Source organism: Dreissena polymorpha, chromosome 3, assembly GCF_020536995.1.
Source record: "Dreissena polymorpha isolate Duluth1 chromosome 3, UMN_Dpol_1.0, whole genome shotgun sequence".
Lineage (NCBI taxonomy): Eukaryota > Metazoa > Mollusca > Bivalvia > Myida > Dreissenidae > Dreissena > Dreissena polymorpha.
Genome location: NC_068357.1, coordinates 84,731,250 through 84,752,908, shown reverse-complemented (window position 1 = coordinate 84,752,908; position 21,659 = coordinate 84,731,250). Strand labels below are relative to the sequence as shown.

At 33.3% G+C, this 21,659-nt stretch overlaps 1 protein-coding gene across 1 annotated transcript; it reads right to left on the bottom strand.

The window, feature by feature from the left end:
* Nucleotides 1–737: 737 nt before the first annotated feature.
* Nucleotides 738–20,274, bottom strand: LOC127872370 (gamma-aminobutyric acid type B receptor subunit 2-like). Its single transcript, XM_052415702.1, has 15 exons — nt 20,113–20,274; nt 19,180–19,287; nt 18,741–18,806; nt 13,561–13,749; nt 12,187–12,295; nt 10,623–10,747; nt 9,731–9,800; nt 9,142–9,225; nt 3,899–4,049; nt 3,507–3,621; nt 3,160–3,270; nt 2,849–2,974; nt 2,582–2,725; nt 2,079–2,267; nt 738–1,938 (listed from the first exon to the last, which is right to left on the bottom strand). Exons 1-15 carry the CDS (start codon nt 20,272–20,274, stop codon nt 1,843–1,845), a joined length of 1,845 nt encoding a protein of 614 aa, XP_052271662.1. The 3' UTR covers nt 738–1,842.
* Between the last annotated feature and the right edge of the window lie 1,385 nt (nt 20,275–21,659).

The window sequence follows — 21,659 nt, the reverse complement described above, 5'->3', positions numbered from 1 at the left end:
TGTTATTATTTCATTGTATATCCTTCATTCATACGTGTTGATAAAACATTTTACCCACTCCGAAGACGCTACCGGATCTTTCATATACATCCGGCAGCTCACAGAGACGTCGCCCCTTTTTTAATAGATTATTTAAAATGGCTTTGTGGTATTTGCACAGGTTTCCTTTCGTGGCATTTACTTACTCGACCGCAAAATCCAAGTTCAATTCACAACCCCTCGCATATAAGTTTGACTGTTTTTCAACAAAATTAAATTTACTGAGAGTATTTCGATTTGCCCCAAACTACAGAGGCACACAAAACTGAACAGTTTTCAGTTATATTGTTATTGTATACGTTTAAATTCAAAGTTTGAGTGTAGATGCCCGTAAGGAAAGAGTGCCGGGATCAAAGGCCACCTAAGTCTAATATTACTGCAATTGTTGAGGATTTCGGATGACACGATGCGATAAAATACATTGTTTCGGGAACACATGAACATGGTTGAAGTTTGTAAAAGTTTGTAATGCGCAATAGTTGTCATCGCGGATAAAGGTGTTTTTGCCACTCAGTGGAAAACGTTGTTGTATTTTATTAAATGAACACTTATCAATGGAAACAATATTATGACAAGGAAAACGTTGACATAGAAAAACTATCAGTCTTTTCTGATAGATTTCACCACAGAAGGCTTCTTCAAATTATACGTTTATTAAATACATTTTTTTAAATCTACAAATAGAAAATAACGTCACAATGTCAACAGCGGTCACACAAATAAGCGCCAAAATGTTATAAGAATTCACGGTTAAAATAATAATGCTAATTACAATAGTACACAATTATTCAACAAAAAGCACACATACAGTATTACAAATTGGGTAACCGTTTTTAAATGGTCGATGAAAAATATACAATTGTATATTGAACAGATGTCAAAATGTAAACAATTATACCTGCTGTCACACCGTCAAAACAACAGTGACCAGAGGTAGCGCAACAGAAGAAACATTACACATTTATATAAATACAGTGTTATCATAATTATGTTCAGGACAATACAAATATAACGATAACAATAATACTACTACTAATAATACAATAATACTACTATTAATAATTCTAATATTAATAGTAGTACTACTACTACTACTACTACTACTACTACTACTACTACTACTACTACTACTACTACTACTACTACTACTACTACTACTACTTCTACTACTACTACTACTACTACTACTACTACTACTACTACTACTACTACTACTACTACTACTACTTCTACTACTTCTACTACTACTACTACTACTTCTACTACTACTACTACTGCTTCTTCTACTACCACTACTAATACTACTTCTACTTCTACTTCTACTTCTACTACTACTACTACTACTAATACTACTTATACAAACACTACTACTTCTTCTACTACTACTATAATACTACTAATAATAAATTTATAGCAATAATAATAATAATAATAATAATAATAATAATAATAATGAGCAAGTTGACAAACATTGTAGCATAAACAAATGTACTATACAAGTATCAAATTGCACAACAAACACACACGCGACATATTAAAAATTGAATAATTGGCCCAGCATTCAAGTGTAAGTTAAAAGGAACCCCATAGCATCACAATTGAACTGAAATATAAGTTAAAGACAATTGAATTTTCGTTTGATTATCATTCAACTTCGTTCAATGTGTGTTGTCATTCAAATCTCGTAGTAATCGTATGTTGCCATGTCTATCCAATCCACCCGTAATTGTATGTGTGTTGGTAATCTATCTCGTCTTCAGTAACATTTATTTGCGATGGTTCAGGGAAATAATTTGTGAATATTCAATGTGCAGTATTGCTACGTTCATTATGAATGGTTTCTATAGTGATCACGGCAGTCTGTGGCGTTGCGGTCGAGATCTTGTAAACAGCTAACATCTGTTAAATAAAAAAGCATACGAATAAGCAATTATATTATAAAACATGAATTTACAATAATGTTGCCCAGGACATGTGCATTTTCAATTGGATTCAAAACTATTGACAACTGTGAAAACTATTATCAAACGCAGAGATACCTTAGGGAGGAATATCAACATCTCCGAGGCGAGAGTTCCGGCGAAAAGGCACACGGAAGTGACTCCAAGCAGTACAACTGGTTTATCCTGAAGCACTAGTGACAGCAACAGCTCCACAGCACTCAAAATGACAACGTTGTACACACATATGCCGATCGTCTTGGAGTCGTTTAGGGCGTCTATATGAACCTAATGGGTAAATAAATAAATTAATAAATACATGGTATAAATACATTCAAATATATGTATAAAATATTAACCCATTCAAACGATATTACAAAATTGCAGTGTCTAAAGTATTTTTATGTTCAATTATTATTTTTTTCTGAAAATTTACACTGCTGGTGTTGACAAGTGCAAGCGGAGAATATGGGAACAAACACTGAATGCCACAACAAAATTCGCGAATGAAATGTGAAACTTAAATATTATATCTAACGATTAAATGAATCATATGTAAATACATATGATATTAGAAGACATTGATGACACAAGTTACGTACGTGTCTGGTTTCCCAAGCCAAGAAAGCTCCGAAGGCTATAAGGGTACCATTCATTATTCGAAGAGTCCAGTTGAAATGGTAGGAGTGTTCCGACTGACAAACAGGGTAAAACATGAACAATTCGTCCCCACTGTCTGTGGTCATCTGTGTAATATTGCAAAGAAAAGATGCGATGCAACATTTTCACACAATAATAGAGGGTGAATATTCCATTTATCTAATTATCTTTAGGACAAAATAAAAATAAATTATAAAAGTAAAACATACATGCTCTCTATCCAGTAGCTGCCTTGTCACTAGATGTGGTGACAAACACTGCCAAACTATCAACACTATCGTTTCCATTGCAACGACTATACCAATGATGACCAGTAGATGTGTGTCCCTAATGGACTGAAAATATACAGCAATTTAACATTAAGCAGTATAGAGAAGTCATAAATATTGCATGTTATAGTACATTGCATATCCAAATTGTTTAACTACACCATTTTAGTGGAAATAATAAACAGACTTGACATAATGTAAATTGTACAACAAGTGTGTGCGTATTAATTTGTATGTATTATTTTACATACCATATTTAGTTTCATTTTTTCATTTGTGAAAATTCTGTAGACTCTCCATGTCTTGGAAAGCATGGATCCAAATGTGGTAGTGAAACCTATCCAGAAGCAAAACAATTGCACCTAAATAAAGAAGGAAAACCATTATGTTTTACGAAAAAATCGCAATAATAAAAAGGAATATTTGGGACATGAACGTTTCAAAAACGTCACTATGATAAACACAAGCGTAAAAACAAATTTACAACCATTATATGATAATATGCTTCTTTTCCAGAATGTAAAATATCAAATAAAAACGTAGCGTTTGCGTTTTGTTATCCACAGCGATCATTAAGATGTTAACATATTTAGCCTACCGCACAAGTTGCTTTGGTTGCTGATGCCGCTGTCTTGATAACTATAGTTACATATATCAGTAAACAGCCAATCAGAATTATGCTGTTTATATTTGGTGATGACATTTTTACTGTCCTGAAAAATATATTGAGTCACGTGAAATCAATGTATTGTCATACTCAATGCATTTCTATGATCAAACAATATGTATTTTAAAGCAATTGTTAAATGCTAGTCAAGTATTTCTGATTTTTAATTTCTGGAAGTTTTTTTATTGTTATAACACAAATAATAGAAGCGTTTTACCAGCCAACTTAATAAACGCAGACACAGACAGCAAAGTTCCAACCATTGCTAGAACGTTTGTGTCATCCATATGAAAGCATAAAATCTGATCCTGTTCACATTATACCTGTGTTTTCTCCAAACAACGTTGAAAACGAAACAAGCGATGGTGAAAAGTATGCCAACTCCTGCTAATGCACAAAGGGTGAAGTATAATGGCTTAGGGATTAACCTTTCTTTGTTAATTATACGACCAGAATCAGATGGGATGAAATTATCTGAAAACAAAACACAACACTATTCATCGTAAGCATCTACATGATTAATTTAAACATATGATTAACCAAATTAAGATGTCTGGGTGCAATTTAAATAAACAATCTTGATCAAAAGGATATGTTATTCGGAAGTCTATATGTTATATATATATATATATATATATAATATATAAACGGCAAAAAGCGACTTTATTATATATATATATATATATATATATATATATATATATTGAACCCTGATAATTAGGCATATTGTTGAAGCAAATGGCGTAGAATTACATATTACAATACCTTTGGCTGGCTTTATTTAAATTTGACATTTATAGCGCTATTGAAAACAACCGTTAGTATTTCCCAAATAGTTCCCATTCTTTAGCTAGCGTGACATCTAGGCGATTTCAATAAGTAAACACTCTTGTTGATACTATTTCCTGTAATCAATACTTCGCTTCATTTATTTTAACGTCGCAACGTCATTGCATCTGATCCAATTATAAGTCCTTTACAAATAAATTTATGGTTTTAAATACTTCGATGGTTGCTTTAAGTGGAATATCAATTACACAACAATAATACAAACCCTACACGCAGAAATTGTATTTTGAAATTAACTCATCGTATGCGCCGTGTCGAATCCACCTTTAAATTGTTCTATCTTCGACATAAGGCACGCACCACAACCCTTTGTTCTAAGCAAGCACTTTACATGATTTTAAATTTTAATAGAAACGAAATGTATTGGGTGCACAATTAATTAATTGAGTGAATTTGTATATTCGTGTGCAGCCTTAATTAAAGTATTTCATGTAAAGAATGCGTATCGATCAATATTGTAACTTTAATATGCAATATTTTTCAATTCACCGTGTGTGCGTACATCCATATAAAAATCTGTATATTTCGTTTGGTATAATGACTTATGACAATGTTCAAAAATTAAAATTATTAATCATATTTAGGGCAAAATGTGCGGATAAAAAAAGAATACAAAATATGTTTCAAAAATATGTATTAAGATCCTTCAATATGTCATTACCGACACATGAGTATTTTCCGTAGGTTATACAGCATCCGTGCTCAATTCTTTTGAGATTCCTACATTAAAACAACAACTTATTTTTAAGCTTCGAAATAGCGCCCTGATACGTATTTCTAAAGTAAACTCATTTAATGTCATTTACACATGTACTGGTAAAGCGTTAATTGTGAATGACCGTGATTAACTCCCGACTAACCTGAAAACAGAGCGGACTGTGCATGCGGAGTGAAATAACAATGAATACAATAATTGCAGTAAGAAACGTCAGACTGATATCAAAGGAAATTATTTAAAAAATAGTAATAATCCTTGTTGAAATATAATTACAATTTACCTTCATATGTACTAAAGCTATTTTTCCTGTATCGTAAACGACATTCGGTGCACAATTCTCAACTTCGGTGCTTCCCACGTATTATGTATTATACCATTTTGGCCGCATTGAAAGTTTAATTGACTTTTTAAAGTATATAAAAACGATTTCGACTGGATAAATACTTTGAAATCGGATTAGTTGATAACAAATATATGCAAGCAAAACACTGTACCAATAAGATTGTTCATTTGTAACAACCCGTTTCAAGGAAGGCACATATCTTAGCATTCCAGATTTGTTGCATATTTCCTATCAATCTGTCTGATTGACAGTCATCATGTTGATAGTTAAAAATAAACAGAAAACTTTTGCCATTATTTCAATATTAATTCATACATTGACGTTATTACATTCAATACAACTCTAAGATAAATTAACACTGACACAATGTTTTAAGTCAATATTTCCCAAAATGTTTTCTTCTACACAATATGTGAAGCAAAATTGCAAAATAAAAAAATCCCAATCAAATCCAAAATTCTAGAAAACAAGGATGTGTCATAGATTAGATTGATTTTAAGTTTAAAGTATACACCATTTAGTTTAAATTTATTTTGTTTAGTTGTGTGTACTTATTCTTGACGATATTCACGTATATACATTTTTATATAGAGTTTTTTGTTACAAAGTGTAATATAGAGCTCTTTGTCAGACACAAAAATGTAAAGAGATATTTGTGTAGCAGATTTTGTTACTAATATTTGTTCTCCATCATACGTTTAAAGTATACTAATGTTTCGACAAGACTCGGTGTTAAATGGACATCACACCAATTGGGTTACGGCTCAACATGATCCCTAACTAAATTTACTTGTCCGTTTCATATATATTGTATGTAAATTATTTCCGAAAAAACACAATTGTATCAAAGGCAAACATTCGCTTCAGTCTCATGCTAATGAAAATTAAAAGAAATCATTTTGCTACAAGCTTCATTTTACATGAATATGTCCGATAAGATCCGGGCAAACTTTTACCAATGGTGAAGGAAGGGGGTCAGAGCAGGTATTTCCCTTCAGCTGACCACAAATGTAACATAATGTATGGTTATAAATTAATTACCAATTATCAATTTGAACTTCAAAAGAACTAAAGAACTCACTTTAATTATCAAAATTGTTTTAACATTTGTTGAACACATAAGCATCTTAAGGAAGTATTTAGCTCACAACGGCATGTATTAATAACATTTATTACACTTTATGAGGACTGTAGTCCAGGGTGGCAAAATTGGAAAGGGTCAACGTGTCCGGTGATGTGAGTTCGTCTTTGAAGGATTGTTGCCTCTAATTCAATTAACTAAGCGCTGCATGTTTGATAAAATATCCATGTTATATTAATTAAATGTCGGTCATTATTAAATTGTTTAACATGACGATATACTGCATGTGTTTGGTATTTGAACTGCAAACTTTTGCTGGACAGTCAAATTGTGTCTGTCAAATAAACATGGTTGTCTTGCATGTGCAACCATATTAATATCTATCTTCAAGTGCTAAATTATTAGTGTTATTAGGGTACAAGTAGTTATAACGTGTAATAGAAAATGTGTATTAGAAAGAAACATTCTGGTAACATAAAATAATTGACGTACCATTGCCAGTATGTAGAATAGGCATTTAGTAACCGTTATACACATGCTCTGAGATCATACAGAAATTGATGTGGAGTCTAAGTAGCTTCATTCCTGTGTCTCAATAACCACATATTTATTTGCTATTTTATAACAACAATTTGAACTTTCCTAAATTGCTTTATTAATCATATTTATTAAATGTGATATAGCCTACATGTTGATTATGGTTCATGTGTTAAAAAACAAAAAAATATATCATTGAGATATGCTCCTTTGCTAGTGTTTGTTTATTTTTATTACAAGCAGAAAGTGCTTCGGGCTTAAATAATGAGTGAACTCCACAAACTATTAATACAATCCTGATTAGTCTTTAATGTCTGAAAAGAAGAAGTAGCCAATAGGTATACATCAACAGATATCATACCGATAGTGGTGCCAAGAAATAACGTTTGCATTAAAATATCAAAATCAACTGTTTGTCAAATAGTGGCAATGGTTAGATTATGATATGTGCCAGTAAAATAAAAGAACCTTAGTGAACATTATAAGTGATAATGATAATTTCTTGTCAGAATCTCAAGAATTATTGATATGTTTTGACTATATCGTTACATTTTAATCGAGTTAAAAACATTTTAAAATAAATAAGTTTTAAAGTTCAAAGGTTTGCATGGAATACAAAGTAATCTTGTGTTATGTTTATGTGATAACATCTTGACGTTCAACGTCCGAAACAAACAAATATCCGAATATAACTGCAAGATCTTTATTACTATGTTTACTTTGTATTTTTTATGAAATAATATAATAATAAGAACAATAAGGCATTCATAATTATTGTACATTGTTATGACGTTTTTTCACGGTATCTTGTCAACCTCACGAGGTTACTTTGATAACCGCACGATTAACGGTTTACTGTGACGATTTTCATTGTCCGAAAAGTGTACGGTCGCACCGGATTTTAGAATCTAAACTCTGGATATCACGACATGTGTATTATTATTGATACTTATGTTTATCTCACAAGGTATGAATTCGAAATTTGAGTGAAACTTAAAATCATTATACCTTACTTGCCGCACTTAAAAAACTTCTCACATTCTAACAAATTGATGCAATGGCGGGATGCCTATAGTTCCTAAGTTGAGAGATTATTAAGAATAATGAACTTTTAGATAGTGAGATCGTGTTGGTCGAAACATGGTGGTAATTTTCAATTATGCTATGATCTGATTTTTATGTCTGACAGAGGCGGGCTGGTCTTTTAAAATAATGATGCATGATGATTTTGGTGTATGACAGGGGCGTCATGGTCATGTTTAATAATGCATTGATAACATTGGTGTCTGGCGCACATGTGTTTTACAGTCTTACAGGGGAAAAGTGGTCATGTATAATTCTAATACATACGAATTGTGGTTTCTGACAGAGGCGCTGTGTTCATGTTTCATTATGATCCTTACTGCTTTGGTGTGGCAAAGGCGTTTGGGCGAAAATGCGACAATAACGGCATTTGCCGCCCTTCTCAGATCGATAATATTATTAGAAAATATTCGTATCACTTGAATGTATTTCATATATTCGTGGCATACACGTTTTTTATTCTGTATATTTTTTTCTCATGTTTGTGTGTTCGCGGATATGGAAGTCGCGAGCGGACGAGGTATATACCCGCCAGAGCAAATAAATGTGTTGCCTTTAAATTGTTCTGGCGGATGCTTCTGGTGGCGACTTTAACACTTGACAACACGTCAAAACGATCTTTCAAACATCAACCACCGTACGATTTGTATACTGCTGGAATTTGAAATAATGTTATCAGAGATACTCCAATCATTTGCATGTATTTAACATTATCGTTTCATATTATGTTGAAGGTCGTACTCGTTCAGCAATTAAATATTGACATGTTCATGCAATGGATATGTTAGTAAATTAAACTATCAATTAAAACACATTTTACGCGTGAGGAACGACCCACTTTAACGATATAACCGTTTATAGGCGATGGCATTTGAAAACCATCTCAAGGTTTAGACACATTTCAAGACGCAGTATAATACACAGAATTACTAAATAAACACCTAATCTAATTTACCTTTCCAGATGGAATTAAGTGGAAGGAACCAATGTAGAGAATCTTTTCTACAATCATAAAATGCTATATCCCTTGTCGATGACGCTGTGAAAAAGGGAAAGTTATCGGTTAGATTATTTGCGATTATTTGTTTTATTGAATCGAGTTTTAACAATTGTTAAGGCCTGTGGGACGGATAATGTTATAATAATGATATTCAATTTGTTTAAGACGTGAATCGTATTCATCATGTTAGAAATATTGGCATTTGCAGTTATATCACCATTATTAAAAACTTATGAACCCTAGTAACGCTTTCTTCGTGAACATAAAGATTAATAAACTCTACAACTGACGATGCGCTATTTAATTTACCAGGTCTATCGAATGTCCGTCAAAAATTCAAAACCAGTGAGATGGTAAGGTTTAACTTTCGTTACGTCAATCATTTAATTTACAACTTTTCTAAATGGCAAGCCGACTGTCAGAAAAAAAACTTCACATTCATACGCACTTACCAATATACCCCTATTTTTAAAATTTAATTACCGATATTTACAATCAAATAGTGTAAGCCAACTTCTAGAACTATTCGTAATAATCTTCATACCAAAATGCTGAGTGACGTTCAAGGTGCCGATCCGATTGCGATTGTGAAACTTGTCAAAGGACACCGGCCCCTAGAACAGAGGAATTCTGATGCTAACAAAAGGTCAACTATTAGAAGCACTGCTAAATCTATTTCTGCTTAACTCATCTAGCTTACTCACATTGATATTTTGTGAACTGCGTCATCATAGTTATTCGCCGGAATTGTGTGTTTTATAGTTGCATTATGTTTAGTTTTTGTACATTTTGCGTGAGTTTTAAGAGGCCATTACAATATACTTTGTTAACTATAAGTTGTGTTTTGATCGATTCAAATCAAAATCAATACGGATACAGATACAGTCATCATATTAGTATGTTATGATATTATATAGTGGTATTTTATATATTCGTGCACGAAGGCCGGCGTCAGCTTAATAGTGTTGAGTCAATACACTACTTTAATGTACTATTACGGCTACTACTTATAATATTGTTTCCTTTAATTGTAATCATTTCTTTTTTTAATCATAATCATATATTGTATTAGCAAGGAATACTATCATTGATAAAAGCAACATATAAAAGTACAAGTATGTATTATCTTTCAAGAGATGTCAGAATGGAATGTAAATTCATCATATTTCAAAGCTCATTAAACCAATCAAGTTCAGTAAAAATTGTATAAAGCCGTCACATCGCCAATTCAATATCATTAATACGGGTAAGCGAACGAAAAAGCAGCATATCAAAACGCTTGAACAATTTCTCTTTAAAATGCTTTACATACGAACAAGTATACACAAACATCAAGGAAACCCCCTACAAATCGTATTTCAAATTGGCCGTATCTTCAAAAACGACCATAAAGAGGGCAATATTACATTAACCCAAAACGTAGAACTCGTCTTTACCGTGACGCCACGAAACGCGACTTCTTTCATTCCTTTCATGATGGCAGCCAGATTTTGGTAACTATAAGAGTAGTTATCTAGGGACTTTCCTTGCTTATTTAGGTTTTTAATACTGTTGTTGAGACCTGAAAAATGCACATACACGGTTTAATTTAATTTTGTTTGATTATTGGATGTTAATAAAAATATGTTATTGTCAAATAGCTACATGATAATATTAACTAATATGGCCATAAGTATCGAGTACCAATGTTGTGAGCATTTATAGCATACAATAGAACTCCAGAAACGCTAACAGGAGAGCAAGTGTATGTATCTGCCACACCGTTGTCAACATAAATCAAATTTTTAACATATTAGCATAACAATGTGACAACCGCATAAGAAGGTTTGATGTAAAGAACGGAGGGTTTCAACCGGTTTGAGAGCCATACGAACCTCACAACTACCCTTAAATTTTTCACGAATCAAGCGCGTATCTAAAACGATCGCAATCAAATGAACCGATGTGGACCAAAACTGAAAACAAACGAGGCGCGTGAACCGAAAACCAGGGCCGTAAGTAAAGAAAATCTCAACGGTTAAGGGGAAGGTTTTAACAAGTAATGACGTTACAAAAAATATTGTATAACTAAAAAATATATATGGCTATAAATGTATTTATAATGATTGTACAGAACATGTTCAAACAAGCTAGTAGCATGTAAGATCTTAAACATGTTTCATCCACCACAAACAAAAAAACTACTGCTTAAAGCTAGTCTCAATATATCCTGTGTCTTATAAATTGTTGATCCCAAATTGATTTATTTTAATAATGATTTGTTTTGTTTGATTGTATCGTTTGATTTTGTCGACGGTGAAATAAAAAAGTACTCGTCTGATGATCTTTCTTGAGATTCATAATTCCTATATTCATTCGATTTTTATATGTTCAAAATGATCGTTGATTTATTTATTTCTGTAAAGAATTATGTTTCGAAATCGCGCCAATATGTCAGTACGAACTTCCCTGTTGAACGTGATTTGCCTCTAACAGTTTTATCTTGTTTTAAAAGGGCCATAAATATTAAAGTGTCGGTTTTACAAATGTTCTTACTAAATAAGATGTTTTCTCCTTTTACTCATAATAACAAATCATTTGATAGTCATGATGACCACATCCATGCCGAGAAAATGTAGTTTTCACCGTTTTATCGCTTTATTACTCTTGCGTATTTTAAAAATTGCGTTCACTTTCCAGCCATAACATTAAAAAAGGGCTAAGCGTTTATTTCGTAATAATAATCGATTTTTATCTTGACTATAATTGCTCAGAAAATTCGCAGAGAGCAAAGTCGAGATATACAACGAATATCTAAACAAAAAGAAAAACACGCTAATCACATCCTTGCTGAAATGGTTGCATAATAATGGCATTTTTACAATTAATGCCAGTAATAAAGGGTATAAAACGGTGACACATACCTGCCTAAGCATGGACGACGCCGGCTTGACTATCATGTGAATACCCACTTAGTTATAATCAATTATGTATCCGATAGCAGTTGACGAACTAACCTACCTAGAGCAAGAGCCCATACTGTATCCAACATCACAGGTCCGTATAACGGCATGTCGAATGTTGAATTGAAAAACTTGGTTTCTAAATTAGCCACTTCTTCTTTTGAAGTCTGGTAGAAACAGAAACGTTGAAAGTCACAATTATTTAAAACATGCATTTAAATTGCATGAATGTTTTTTCTGAAACGGGTAGTCTAGTGTTATATGCGTATAGTCATATGCTTGTTCACATTTTGTTTCATTTTGTGTGTTTCAGTGTGTTATCATATACACCAGTAAATAACAAGATTTACTATAGCAATATAAGGAACAAGACTATTGCAAAGCAACAAAAGTTCCCTACCGGCTCCACCATTGTCAGAAACTCCACCATTGTCAGAATTCTTTTTTTATTTGTTGCCATAGCAACCACAATTTTTGACGTAGGAGCAAAATGAAATGACGTACATAATATCCATATTGCCATCTATCCATGTTTCAAGTTTCATGAAAAAATATTAAGATTTTTTAAAGTTATCGCAGGATCCAGAAAAATACCATTTCAGCAGTTTTTCTAGTCCATTTGTTGCCATAGCAACCACAATTTTAGATGTAGGAACAAAATGAAATGACGTGCATTATGTCCACATTGCCATCTAACCATGTTTTAAGTTTCATGAAAAAATATAAAGAACTTTTAAAGTTATCGCAGGATCCAGAAAACCACCATTTTCAGCATTATTTTTAGTCTATTTGTTGCCATAGCAACCATCATTTTTTGACGCAGGAACAAAATTAAATGACGCGCATAATGTCCATATTGCCATCTATCCATGTTTCAAGTTTCATGAAAAATATATTCAAAACTTTTAAAGTTATCGCAGGATCCAGAAAAAAACACCATTTTTAGCAGTATTTCTAGTCTATTTGTTGCCAAAGCCATCACAATTTTTGATGTAGGAACAAAATGAAATGACGTGCATAATGTCCATATTGCCATTTATCCATATTCCAAGTTTCATGAAAAAATATTAAGAACTTTTAGAGCTATCGCAGGATCCAGAAAAGTGTGACGGACTGACGGACTGATGGACTGGCGGATACAAAACCATAAGTCCTCTCCGGTGAAACCGGTAGGGGACTAATAAATGATTTATTCTTTGTAGCACATTTTGTAACGATATTTCTTGTATAATGAAAACAAGCAAAAACAAGCCAAACCTTGTTTGGAAATATTAGTATGGTTCATTTTGCATAACAGTGAACCTTAATATTACACGACGTATTTAGTAGCACAGTAATATTACACTACTTATTTAGTATCACAGTATAAATCAATAAAAGATCACAATATTTATTTAACACTATTCTCGGAGATTTGAGGATATACCCATACCCGTCCGGTTATAGTTGGCTCGGGAGACGAACTAACCAGTAGCCGGTTTAATCGCAGTTCAAAGTGACCGTGTGCAGCGATTTCAACCTCCTCAAGTGTGCAATCGTTAGTGCGGAATAGATCTAAGCCAGATTCCAGTCCTGTCAAGATCCACACGTACCGCTGCCCGTATAAACCTTGTTTGAAAGCCTTTAATAAAAAGGGTCTTAGATAAACACGTAAGACGTGCTTTATAAGGGTGATTTACAGGCCTTGAATAAGTACCAGAAGACTCAACACGTATTGCCCAATTTATAAGTTGTGCGAGAATGGCTAAAAAATGGAGTTAAATTCTAACGTTCATTTGCCTTACATATTATTTCAATACTTTCTATTTATGTAGTATATTTTCGTTTTTAATTAATATGAGTTCAAGGCGTTTTACAATTATAGTGCACACAATTAAGGACCACAATGGAAATAAGGGCTTGCTCTTTTTTGTGTTATCCTTGGTTTGGTGAGCATGTCATAGTTTATTGTACATGATATAGTTTTTAATAATTGCTTTTAATTTTATTCTATGTTATGTTGTGAACTGTTTATATGCTTCCTATGCCGAAATAAATCTATATATCTAATTAAACTAGTTGCGAAGCAATATTTCGTTGTTAAATTATTTAAGTACCAATTATCTAGCACTATCGTTAGTCTATTATTCAACGTCCATACACAGATTCGTGGATTTTATTATTACTGATCTATATAAATCCATGGGGCTCTAGCTACTATTCCTTTTGTATTACATGTAAATCGTACGATAAGACAAGAACTGTAAGTTGTTTTTCGTGTATAATGTGTAGTAACACATGATTTATAGAAAATCAGTGTAATCACAACATTTAAAATGCTTCTTTCCAAATTATTCGATAATCATACTTTTGTTAAACAGGGTGAACATATGTCACAATGGTTTGTATATTGTTTGTAAATAATATCTAGGTATATTTGTATTTTGATTCTACTAAAAATGTAAATGATGACAACATACACTTATTCATGTTTCAATTGGTTGACGATACATTTTCATTTTCTTACTCATCAACGGGACTCCAGCGTCTTTTAGATAGGTTGTATGAATATTGTAGATAATGGGGCATTATTGTGAACACCAGTAAGACCGTTGTTATAGTTTTTAATAAAGACACTATAATTAAAAATATTGATGTTAAAAATAATGATTTGAAGCGCGATGTAGTAAATACGGAATATTACGCTATTCAATTTTTCCAAGTGTTGACATCAGTCGAGTGGCTTGTGTGATGACGTATCACACGTGAGGCGGAGCCTCGAGTGTGATGCGAAATAGCAAAAGCCACGAGACTGATACAAACTCTTGGAACAATTGAATAGCGTAATATTCATTGTATTATATACAACAACTAATAAAAACAGTTAACAATTGTATGTTTTTGCTTTACAAACTTAAAAAACAATGACAAAAACGGTACGCCATAGTTTATTTAAGACGCGTATGAATACAGTTTATGAAAATTAACGTGTAAACATCTAAACCGGTAAAGCACAGGTTTCCGACACGCTTACCTTAATGACATATTTAATCCAATGTTTAAAATAATTGTTGACAACTTTAATCCAATGTTTATAACAAAAACGTTGAAACAATATGCACTTCCACTTCTATTCTTCCATGTCTCGAAACTTAGTTTAAACCACACTATTTTATTATATTCCTATCGAAATTTACATTTATGCAGGATAACCACTCACTCCGAAATACGTTTTGCACTCGTTCGATGTTTAAACTAGAAATGGCGTTGCAGAGGCCGACGCCGCATGTTTGACCCAGGGGCGCCCCAGGGTTGGTAATGGGGCCATGCATAGTTGAGATTTACCGTTTGTCATAAGAGATGTTTAGTATAAATTTGAAGTTATTCGGTGTAGAAATGAAGAAGTTAATGTAAAATAACATAAAAAATGAGTGAAAATCTATACCCTAATTTCTCCTCCTCATCCTGCTCTCCTAATAAATCAAATACTGAATCAACTTCACTGACGTTCTTTATGCACATGCCATCCTCATCGGAATGACTTATGAGATGGCTGAACATGCTCTCTTATAGCCAATCTTCTTGCTTCTGTTTTGGAAAAGTTATGTTTTGAGGTTAAATGGATGACTAAAAAGTAGCGTCTCAGAAACTGTCTATCGCAATCTTGTACACAACAATGAAAATGTTGAATTTCATGTCTGTCTTTGATGTGCCTGTTCAAAGTTCATCTTGCTTTAAATTTTTTCTCACATTTTTCCACTTAAACATTTTGACACATTTTCAGTAATTAGTCTAAAAGTGAAATTGAACGAATTGAAAGTTTTAGCCCTTTTATAGATTCTTGAGGCTCTATTCCATAAGTTTCTCATGCTTTTTATGCTTGATTGCATTCTATCTCTTCTCTCATATACAGGTGTCCCTTTGCGCCAATATTTTATAATCCCTTGTATAAACATTAGATGGATGAGCTTAACCATTTCACAGATTAGTTAACACAAACAACTGACTACTAAATACATCTCTGCGCCACTACTGTGTAACTCTATATGTGTTTTAAATACACAAGCTTCATTGTTGAAAAATTCCTTTGTCCGATGAAAATACTTGCACTTCTTCTGATTGGGTAGATAACCACATAATAGATTTCGAAATCTAAACGCGGACCCTAAATTCAAGGTCAAGGTCACAGTGGTAAAATTTTTAACGCGCATGGAAAGGTCTTGTCCGGATACACATGCGTACCAAATATTAAAGCAAAATCTGAAGGGACACAGCAGGTATAAGCCTTTTTCGAATCGCAGTCGCATATTTCGAAACGTGAACGCTGACCTCAAGTTCAAGGTCAAGGTCACAGGGGTCAAACATTTTATGCGCATGGAAAGGTGTTTTCCAGATTCACATGCATACCAAATATGAAAGCAATATCTGAAAGGACACAAAAGTTATGAGCCTTTTTCGAATCGCGGTCACAGATTTCAAAACCTGAAAACTGGCCCCAAGTTCAAGGTCAAGGGAACAGAGGTAAAAATTTGTATGCGCATAGAGTGTTGTCCCGATATACAGGCATACCAAATATGAAAGCAATATCTGAAGGGACACAGTAGATATGAGCATTTTTCGAATCGCGGTTGCAGATTTCAAAACAAACATGAAAACTGACCACAAGTTCAAGGTCAAGGTCATAAAGGTAAAAAATTGTGTAGGCATAATAGGTGTTGTCTGGATACACATGCATACCAAATATGAAAGCAATATCCGAAGGGACACAGTAGTTATAGCCTTTTTTCAAATCGCGGTCGCAGATTTTGAAACCTGAAAACTGACCCCAAGTTCAAGGTCAAGGTCACAGAGGTAAAAAATTGTATACGCATGGAAAGGTGATGTCCAGATACACATGCATCTGAAGGGACACAGTAGTTTTGAACCATTTTCGAATCGCGGTCACATATTTCAAAATCTGAAAACTGGCCCGAGTTCAAGGTCAATGTCACAGGGGTAAACACATTAATGCGCATGGAAAGGTCTTGTCCAGATACATGTGAATAAAAAATATGAAAGCAATATCTGAAGGGACACAGTAGTTAAGAGCCTTTTTCGAATCGCAGTCGCAGATTTTGAAACCTGAAATCTGACCCCAAGTTCAAGGTCAAGGTCACAGGGGTCAAAATTTTTGTGGGCATGGAAAGGTGTTGTCAAGATACACATGCATACTAAATTTGAAAGCAATATCTGAAGGGACACAGTAGTTCTGAGTCTTTTTCGAATCGCGGTCGCAGATTTCGAAAACTAAAAACTGACCCAAAGTTCAAGGTCAAGGTCACAGGGGTCAAAAAGTTTATGCGCATGGATAGATGTTGTCTAGATACACATGCATACCAAATATAAAAGCAATATCTGTAGGGACACAGTAGTTATGAACCTTTTTCGAATCGCAGTCGCAGAAAAATATCTGACCCGGCCCCGCCCCAACCCCCATTACTTTTGACCCAGGGGTCAGATCAAAATTCCGTCAGTGTCAACGTCGTACATATGCTCATAGCTACTATGTATGTAAGTCTCAATGTTCTAGTGCTATTAGTGTAGGAGGAGCAGGTGGCCAGGACGGACGGACATCACCACAATATCCCCACTTTTTCTCCGAAAATCGTGGGGATAAAAACTATGTTTATTAAAACACCACGACCGAAATGTCTTTAAATTCCAGAGAGTTTCAATAAAACTATTGTTTTTCGTCTCAGCAATGACGTCACACGATGTAGAGGTTTTCTATTTTCGGTGCGCGTAATGTGACGTCATTAAAAGGGTCGAAAAAATGTAGTCCTGGTAGTATGGTAATACGGAATCGGAAAACAGATTCAACGACTGATACCATCAGTATTTTGTAAAGAGCATTAAACAGGTATATAATATATACGTTTACTTAATTTGATGTGATGTTGTTCTCGATCTGCTTTTTTGTAACCACAGGAAGGCTTTTAGAAACAAGCATATAGAGAAATACTTTCTCTTAATTAACTCTTTTATTGTAATTTAATTCAGTATTTCAGTATACAAAACGTCTTTTGATTTAATTTTGCCAATATTGACCTACGGTTCCGTGATTCAATCCCAGCCCCGACATAGCCCCGACATAGCGAAAGTCCATTTAACATTTCTTTAGCAGAAACTGTCTCTTAAACCCAAGATTTTGCCCGCGGCAGTGTATGTCAAGCTCGATCGTTTTCTTTTAGAGCGTGTGAGCAAAATGTGGAGCATTTAATTTTGGTTTAAAAAAGCAAAATCCAGATTCTTTACTTTAATATATTGTTTCTAAATACTAGAGTTTTTGCTTAACAAACTCACGGATATTTTTGGAATATAACGCGTTTTCTTTTTACTGAAAGTAAGATGTTTGTAACGTATCGCACAAGAAATGGGCATATATTCTAGCACTGGCATCGATGTAACCATATGGGTATTGTTTAAAACCCATATAGCAAGCATGGGCATCGATGTAACCATACGTATTGTTTGAAACCCATATAGCTATGAATGTGTACATTTTAACATGTTTACATTACTGTTCACCATAAATTATGGTTAAATATTGTTACTGCATGCAGAGCGAAAACATAGTGTATATATTTAACTTACCTCACAAAATATATAATTCGCCACATACGAGCTCAAAGATCCAAAAATGATCCTGGCATCGAAATTCTGAAGAACAACAAAATGAGGCTTTCAGTATTTGAAGTTCAGTTTAACCAACATGCTAAAGAAAAGACAAAGACTTAACAAACGCACACTTATTTTTTATTTAATATAAAATGAATGCAAAAGACTTAATATGAAAATGTGAGCTAAAGCGAAAAAAGCATAAAATCAAGTCCAGTTGTTCAAAAGTAAAGTATTCACAAACCTTTTTTTTGAAAACGTAGTTTTGCTATTCATACAATTGCATTGCCTTCAGTCAGTGTATTTGGTGTTTCGTATGTAATAAACGAATACGCGTTTCAAGAAGCAGTATTTTTTTTATAAAATATTAACGACAATACTTTAACAAGGTTGGCTATATTTTTGCTTTAATTACCTTTATAGTTGTAATTATATTAGGTATTATTGTCATGTCTACGACATCAGATGCTGTGACTAATGTCATGTTGTTTGTGCGCATCAGGAAGTGGAAATTGTCAATGTCCTGCAAAAAGAAAATGATTTTGCCAACGTGTATGTTCGAATGCTAATCAGCTTGTTCATTGGTCAATAAAGAGAAGCAGATGAGCGAATGTTTAATTAATTGTTTTAGGTAAAGACAAATGATAGTGCTCCGATGTCACCAGTGTAATTAAAGAAAGCATGTAGCGGATCCGCTTATCAAGTGTCCAACTTAATGCAAGTATATACGTTCTTATTATTTTTTCTTAACAGGATTAAACATCCGAAAATAGAATAACCAGTAAGAAAGGAGTAGTGCCGGAAAGAGAGCGAAATAAAAGTTGTATTGAACTGCAAATGTTCGGCTGAACAGCAGAAAAATCCTCAAGTAAACATTATTTGTACTCTGTTGCTTTATCGTCATTAGTATGCACATATTATTTAATACAACACATAGACGTTGGGTCTACAGCAAATACGAGTAAACTTGTCTGTATCGTGAATGTTTTAATGCTTCTCATAAGCTGTTTTGAAGTCACCTGTATGTAATTGATGGTACTATACATATATCTTTAATTAATTTCATTTTACATTGCTATATTATAGTCGAATGTTTGTGAAAGACTGCGAGGTACAATGTTGACATTGAAATCGTGTATACTTACTGTAAGAGGGACATTAGCAATTACAAAGTAATGAATATTGTGAGTAAAAATTAAATGGTTTTCAATTGGTTTAATTAGTGGACATATGAATGAAGTCATCAATATTGTAGCCTACGTTTCTACTTTTATTTCAGATTAAATTAAAGTTTGATCAGCAATGAATAACATTTAGTAGCTGATTGATATACTGTAAATTATGTTACCTTGACGTGGATATTATCTTGCTTGATTGTTGCGACTCTTTTCCAGCCAAAATGTTTCATCAGCTTGATCCTTAAATGATTAATCAGGTCTGAGGCTTGGTTCAATTTGTATAACGTCGGGAATAAACTCATGTCCGTTTGATCTACCGAATTTTCCGGCATTTCCGAATACGATAACTGCAAAAAGAACACACGTCAACATATAATAGTGCAACGTTGCGTAACGGAGAACCGTACTGAATTCAGTAATTTAACATAGCTTAATATTATGCTGGTCGGAAATCATTTGAATTATGCAAACGGATTGACAAGGATCATTTTGATCAATACTCCAGTATCACGAGTGAAAACAGAAACGTAACAAACTTCATAGCTATTTAATACAACACAGAACAGATATTAATTGTTGATGCAAAACACAGATAAGTATCACGATTAGAACGTCAATTTTTTTTTTCAATTTACGATCAGATGTGACTGAAAAATATTGGTTGTCATCCAGAAAAAGCAGAAACCGCATCGCTTGACTCGTACCACTTTCGACTGCAGTCAATATTACTGTAACGCTTTTGTATGTATAACCATATATATTACAGAAAACATATTGCTCAAAATTAACGGGATCTTTCAGTTAAAAAAAACCCCCAAGACTTTCTCGTACGCGATTAATGGCAATAATGAAGTCATATCAACGATTTCAGAGTTCAGCCGATTTAAAAACGAACAAACGATATGTTAATTTTGTTGACGAAATGACGTCATTATTCCAGCAAAATTCTCCGTTTAAGCTCTTTGGCAATGTAAATAAACGGAGATGAAAATCATAAAATAAAAAGAAAACCTGTTGGATTCGGTAGAATATCGATTTTAATTCACTCATGATCACAGATTTTTTTTTTGTCTATGATTGCTCGTCAATTAAAATCGATATTCAACCGAATCCAACAAATATCCTTTATCTAATTTACTAAAATAAAACATTTTAATAGTAGACGTTATTTAAAACTTTAAGGTCAAGACGTATGAATACTCATTTATAGCAATTATTGTGTTATGATACACTATTCCTTAGTAATGAAGATACTGAAGCAAAATCATTTTGATATTTTTATAGATAACTATGTTTGGCTTTGTAGTCGTTCAATTCATAATCCGATGTTGATACATTTTTATTTTAATGAACTCATAATTGTGCGGCAGTGTGCAAGCACAATACTACTCTGCCTGATTTAATGATAATTTGTTAATGTTTGATTTCGTTTGAACAAAATTAACTTTGAGACTTTCTAATGCTACACTTTTTTAAATTAAATATGTCAGTTATAAGTAATTGTTTTTATTTAAAACGGTACATGTGTTCGTTTGACTACATTCTTTGCAATTTCAAGATCCAATAATTTATCCAGGACAATCGCTCGCTTCTCGAAGGGATGTAGTTATCCAAAAACATGCACATTGGGCAGTTGCTCACCTGAATATTCATACGAGACATATTTCTTTTTAAATTAATTTTGTGTTTTACTCGTGTAAGAAGCAATAGCAAATGA

What these genes read in the sequence shown, in the direction of transcription:
- LOC127872370 (XM_052415702.1), bottom strand. Translation starts at nt 20,274, where the DNA reads ATGCCGGAAAATTCGGTAGATCAAACGGACATGAGTTTATTCCCGACG. An exon ending in ACTTAATTCCATCTGGAAAG is followed by an intron (nt 4,050 to 9,141) that starts GTAAATTAGATT and finishes TTTTGTTTTCAG; the next exon opens with ATAATTTCATCCCATCTGAT. An exon ending in AAAAAATGAAACTAAATATG is followed by an intron (nt 2,975 to 3,159) that starts GTATGTAAAATA and finishes GTATATTTTCAG; the next exon opens with TCCATTAGGGACACACATCT.